General features: G+C 39.5%; 1 protein-coding gene and 1 long non-coding RNA gene across 6 annotated transcripts in view; one reads left to right on the top strand and one right to left on the bottom strand.

Annotated features, from left to right (window-relative positions):
• Nucleotides 1-6000, bottom strand: part of LOC114667700 (uncharacterized) — a 37802-nt gene that overhangs the window by 22580 nt on the left and 9222 nt on the right. The gene's annotated exons all lie outside the window — the stretch shown is intronic.
• Nucleotides 1-6000, top strand: part of atg4da (autophagy related 4D, cysteine peptidase a) — a 57488-nt gene that overhangs the window by 12847 nt on the left and 38641 nt on the right. Inside the window, exons 4-5 of one of the 5 annotated variants that reach the window (XM_028823585.2) lie at nucleotides 3007-3180; nucleotides 4038-4392. The exons of 3 other annotated variants lie outside the window; for them this stretch is intronic. In XM_028823585.2, coding sequence (XP_028679418.1) covers nucleotides 3007-3180; nucleotides 4038-4392 — 529 coding nt within the window. The remainder of the gene's footprint in view (nucleotides 1-3006; nucleotides 3181-4037; nucleotides 4393-6000) is intronic. One more of the 5 variants, XM_051920585.1, reaches the window with a different exon arrangement.

The raw sequence follows: 6000 nt of genomic DNA on the forward strand, positions 1-6000 counted from the left end.
GTAAGGTCCGATGGCCAGGGGGGACAGAAAAAACAAACAAAAAAAAACTCCAGACGGCTGGAGAAAAAAAATAAAATCTGCAGGGGTTCCAGACCACGAGACCACCCAGTCCCCTCTGGGCATTCTACCTAACATAAATGAAATAGTCCTCTTTGTTTTTAGGGTTCTCATGAAAGGACTTGATGATGATGGTCATGCAGACTTCTGGCTTTTACTCCATCTCTGTTAGAACATCACCGTGCTTTGAGTAGATGGTGGTGGCGCAAGCTACCACCAAAGTGACACCGGAAAAGGAAACAGAAGAGAGAGTAGGGGTTAGTACAGATTTTAGAGCCTCCATGAATAGTTATTTAATGAATTGGATATACAGAGTATCAGGGTTAAATTACAGTGAAGTTATGAGAAGGCCATGTTACAGTAATGTGTTTTCAGCAGTTTTTTTAAAGTGCTCCACTGTATTAGCCTGGCGAATTCCTATTGGCAGGCTATTCCAGATTTTAGGTGCATAACAGCAGAAGGCCGCCCGCCTCACCACTTCTTTTAAGTTTTTCTCTAGGAATTCTAAGGAGACACTCATTTGAGGATCTGAGGTTAAGATTTGGAATATAAGATTTCAGACATTCCGATATATAAGATGGGGCGAGATTATTTAAGGCTTTATAAACCATAAGCAGAATTTTAAAGTCAATCCTGAATGATACAGGTAACCAGTGTAGTGACATCAAAACTGGAGAAATGTGCTCAGATTTTCTTTTCCTGATTAGGATTGTAGCAGCTGCATTCTGCACTCGTTGCAAACGATTTGTCTTTTTTGGGTAGTCCTGAGAGGATTGCGTTACAATAATCTCGCCGACTGAAAACAAACGCGTGAACTAATTTCTCAGCATCAGAAAAGATCTTAAGTGTTTGATGCAAATGGAACATCGGTAGCCTATTGCAATGTAGTTTGTCCAGAATTTTTCTTTCGTATTATGAGGTTTTCATAAACCATAATGGACTGTTGGCAGTTTTGTGCTTAAGATTTTTTATTGCATCATTAAAAAACAAATCCTAAGGTTACTTTTATGTACTATGAAGCTCCCACATTTCTCTGAAGGTTTTGTTAATGTGTTTGACAGTTCAATATTTCTGAAATCTTAATCTCAAATTATTATGCAAAAGTTAAGTTTGTGTTGTAGTTTATGGAGTGAGACGTCCACTTCATCATTTGAATGTTGGCTACTGTCTGAAAATTCTGAAACAGATGTTCTGTCCCAACTGCATTACTGCTGACCCTCACTGAAACATACTGAGCACTTTCCTCCTGGGCAGTTTACAGCTCTGTGAGACCCACAGCACAGTGACCTTGTATCTGCTTGGAAAATACTGGCCTCTTCCAAAAGCTGTGCGAGCAGCATGTGTGGGGGAGTCCCTATACATTCGGGGAGGGTATCCAAAACCTGAGTGGCATGTTAGCCTTGCCGCAGAAATCCTGAAGTTGTAGCAATGCTTGGGTAGACTGCATTATGCATGATTCTTTGCAACTGACAGCTCAGTTGGTCAAGGCTTATAATTCTTCTGTCTTAAACCAAGTAAAACCACCATTTTTACTGTTCCCGATAATCTAAACCACATTGTATATAACATTAAAATCTAACCATGTTGTGCCATCCATTGAACAGATAACTGGCACAGTGATAACCAAGCAACTCTGATGGTGCTTATTAGCAAAATGTTAGAGAGAGAGAGATGGGGGGCTGTGTGTTTCTTTTCATATATGGTGTCCCAAAGTACTGGTCATAATTCCTATTCTGCAAATTGTTTTCTGCTGCCGTCTGTCTTTGGGTACTACAGTGCCCCTTAAGTGGCACGAAGGAAAAAACTTTCTTTGCGAGAGGGGGCAAAAGTGTTGTATTTTGATGAAATTCAATTATGAATTTCCAAAACCTCTTTCCATGTTGCTTAAAGTTTCTTTATCTGGAGAAGGAAGATCTTAATTCCTAAGCTAAATTCCTTTTGCTGTGCTGGTTTGACTGTTGCATTTAGTTTATATTACATACTGGAGAGGCTTGTAGGCAAACTGCAATCTAAACGAAAACATTTTTAATATAAATGATATGCACCCAAGTATCATACTTTTTTTTATATTTTAGGCATAGGTGTTCATCCCCTGGAGGTAAAGATACAAGCCATGCCAATTTAAGGTGTTGATTTCCAATCAATGTGCTTCATTTATAAATAACCTTTCATTGATTGATATTCCCAACCCTGAGCCTCTTTTTACAAGTGTAGGCTCATGGAAGGACCTAGCCTTGTGTTCTCAGTTTAAAATAAACACATTTGCTGTCATACACATTATAAACCACACACTGCCAGTTGCCTGAATGTCGTTTGCAATGCAGTGTACACTTTCATGCAATTTTTATTAACATGTGGATTTGAATCTGTGGTACTAGTATGGCTCCTGTAGTCTTCCAGAGTATAGTGCCGCGTGGGACCATGGTCTTTGGAGTGCTATGTTATGACACACCGGCGTTACTGCAGAGCTTGGTTTAGATCTCTAAAATGGAATTCACTTCAGAGCTAATTTTCCTTTTGAATCAGATGTTGCTACCCCTTTGAGTGGTGGACTAGTATTTATCATGTCCTGGTGATGCACATTTTGTACATTCCTCTGTCCTGATGTTCATGCTTGGGCTGTCATTACCATAAACCATGGAACATCATTTCTCATCCATTCTCCCCAATGCTGGCCTTTTTCTTATACTTCATATATTAGGACCTTTCAATATTTTCCTGCTAATACACAGGGACACATGCAAGTTAATGGGGCTGACAAGCCTCAAGAATTCTACCATGAATATCTGTTACCAATGTCAAGTTTTATTAAGTACAGAGTACAATGAAATTCTTACCTGCTATGCCTTTTTAGGCAAAATCTGTCCATCTCATAATTGTATGAAGATGTTTGGTGTAATGGTCTTCTAAATCTGTTTTTAACTTTTTCTTTGTAACTCTGCACCTCAGATGCTATTGATCAGTTTCGCAAAAATTTCATCTCCCTTATCTGGCTGACATATCGACGTGAATTCCAGCCGCTAGAGGGCTCTGTGTGGACGACCGACTGTGGCTGGGGCTGCATGCTACGTAGTGGACAGATGTTGCTTGCTCAAGGTCTGCTTGCTCACCTACTTCCTTCAGGCAAGTATGCGACTTAGTAAAACATGGAGACTGAGAATTTATTTTTGGAGTCAAAGAACCTTTTTTGGTGGGCTGTATACTATTTAAATTTTATATATAATATGAATGTGTATGTATAGATGTGTGTATTGTTTGTTTCCAGCCGTGTGCCTGGCATTGCTTCTGCACATACTAAGAATTTTATAATTTTTGTGAGCCTTTTCAGCTAGCAAAGCTGTGTGCTGAAGTGTTTGAAAAGTCAAATAAGTTTGTGTGTGTTTAAACTGCAGAATGTACATCTGGGAACATTTATGGCTGGACTAGTGTGCAGTTCTAGTCCCCAGTGTTTATATTTATATGAAAAAAATTAAAGTTTTTGATACAATGCGTAGAAGAGGACCAACATCCTACTTGTACAGGTTAAGGGAATGAAACCTCTTCAGTCTTGAGCAGAGAAGGATGTGTGGGGATCTTGTCCAGTTCATGATAATCCACAAAGGCATCAATAAAATTGACCCATCAGGCTTCTCCAACCAGTTAAATAATGAAACAAGTACTTGAGGGCACCTAGTGGCAATGACTGATGTCAGGAATCGCGTCTTTACACAGCAGGCCGTGGGAATCGAATACACTTCCAAAATGAGTAACTGAGGCGGAAACTTCTAGAAAGTTTCTGACTGCGAAATGAGACACCTTTGGTGTTAACTAGCAAAGTGAATGTGATGGACTGAATATTTTCATTTTGTGAAGCTTGATGTTGCTGATTGATGTTCTCAAGGTTTTATTTGATGTGATCATGGAAAGCATTACCATTTTTCACCTTTTATAGGCTGCTTTTGGTTTTTAATATTTTTTTTTTTTTCTCCTGTTAATTTCAGGGTGGACGTGGCCGGATGCCTTGCAGCTTACTGATGTTGAAATGGAGGCACTAAAGCCCCAGTCCCCATCCCCATCCAGCCCCGTGCTGGGTGTCCCACATATATTCACATTGCATTCCTCTAGAGACCAGAGCAGATTGGATGGTGTACGACTTCATGGCTCTCCTTTGCATGCTCGGTCAAGGGGGCAAAGCTGGGACCCTGAAGCTGATCACATGCACCGCCGAGTAATTGCGTGGTTTGGTGATCATCCAAATGCCCCATTCAGTGTGCACAAGCTAGTGGAATATGGCAAGAGCTCAGGAAAGAAGGCTGGAGATTGGTATGGTCCCTCCATTGTAGCACATATTATCCGGTGAGTTAACCAGAAGCTATCCCACCCCATCACTTAAGGCAAACCGAAGTTTGGACATGATAGTTGTCAAAATTACAAAGGGAAATAGTATAGTGGTTGCTAGCTATTAACTTTAAGTAGGAAATGAAGGGAGAACAGGGAGAAGCTGGTTAAGGGCACATTTTAAGCAAACTTCACGTAGGGCACCTTTGACATGTGGAATAATTTACCAAGTTGCTGTATTATAGAACAGAACTTCAGGAGCCTTTAAAAAATATACTTGATAGATAAATGTGAATTTGGGAGACTTTCATTACTGCTGGTAAACACTTCACAAATGTATGAAGCAGATTTACTCTGGACACCATGTATAGGTTTGGTTTCCTAGGTTTTACGATTGTGGGTATAACCCTCTAAGGAGCAACATACGATATTCCAGAATAAACCTGACATTACTTTGTTAATTCAGCTAATTACAAATTGAAATTACTTTATTAATCGCCTCCAGTTTACAAAAGATCAGAAAGATTTGGATAGAAATGATATGCTTTTTATGTTTGCTGTCTCTGTAATTAGAACATTTTTCAACGCTATATACATTGACTATCACCCTTCAGTTTGTGCCTTATTTTTTTTATCAATTAATTCGGAATAAGTGTAGTTATTTGCATGCTTTCACCAAAATCTTGTGTTGTAAACGTCATTTCCACACCACTCGGCAGTTCTGTAATTACCTTTGGTCAGTTACCATAGTAACACGAGTCTGTGCAGAGACAGGATAAATTATGTAATTATGGACTAATTACTGTTTCATAGGGGGAGAAAACAGAAAAGCAGGGTCATTTGAATGTATGATGTGTTTGTGGCAGTAGGTGGAAATTTTCCTATTGGAAAAATGGGCATTTTTAAGGATGTGCACCCTATCCTGCAATTCCAATATCTGCTATATCAAGTTTAAACTGGATTTAGACATGTTATCAAATAATCAATTCTCTATCATTGGCAAATCAACTTATTTTACATAAAGTTAGAAGGAAAATTTGATGGTTGCAATAACATGTCACTGATACATTGTTTGTAAATACTGTAGATGAACAATGCTTTATTCCTGTATTTCCTGAAACATTTTACTGGGGTCTGGAAGATGGGAGGCCATTTCAGCAGTATTGGTTTGAACCCTAGACGTCTGTAGCAGTCCATCACCGGGCACACACATATGATCTTGTGCATACCTGTCCAGTTAAGCGTTACCAGTTAGCCTGACATACACTATATGTGAAACTCCGTTCAGGTGTTTAAGCCACACATATTGTTAACAAGTGCATAGAATCAACAGCATAGCCATGCAGACTCCTTTGACAAACATTTGCACTAGAATGAGCCGTACTAAAGAGCTTGGTTACTTTAAATGTGCCACTGTCGTCAGATGCCACCTTTGCCCCAAGTCAGTGTAATTTCTGCTCTGGTCCATCGTAAATACCATTATTGTGAAATGAAAGCATTGAAAAGCCTCAACAGCTCAGCCATGAATTGGTAGACCATGCAGACTCTCAAAGTGGAGTTGCTAAATGCTGAAGCACTTGGCGTTTAAAATTGCCTGTCATCTGTGGCATAATTCACAATGGGAGT

The sequence above is a fragment of the Erpetoichthys calabaricus genome, chromosome 17 (genome assembly GCF_900747795.2).
Source record: "Erpetoichthys calabaricus chromosome 17, fErpCal1.3, whole genome shotgun sequence".
NCBI classification, from domain to species: domain Eukaryota; kingdom Metazoa; phylum Chordata; class Cladistia; order Polypteriformes; family Polypteridae; genus Erpetoichthys; species Erpetoichthys calabaricus.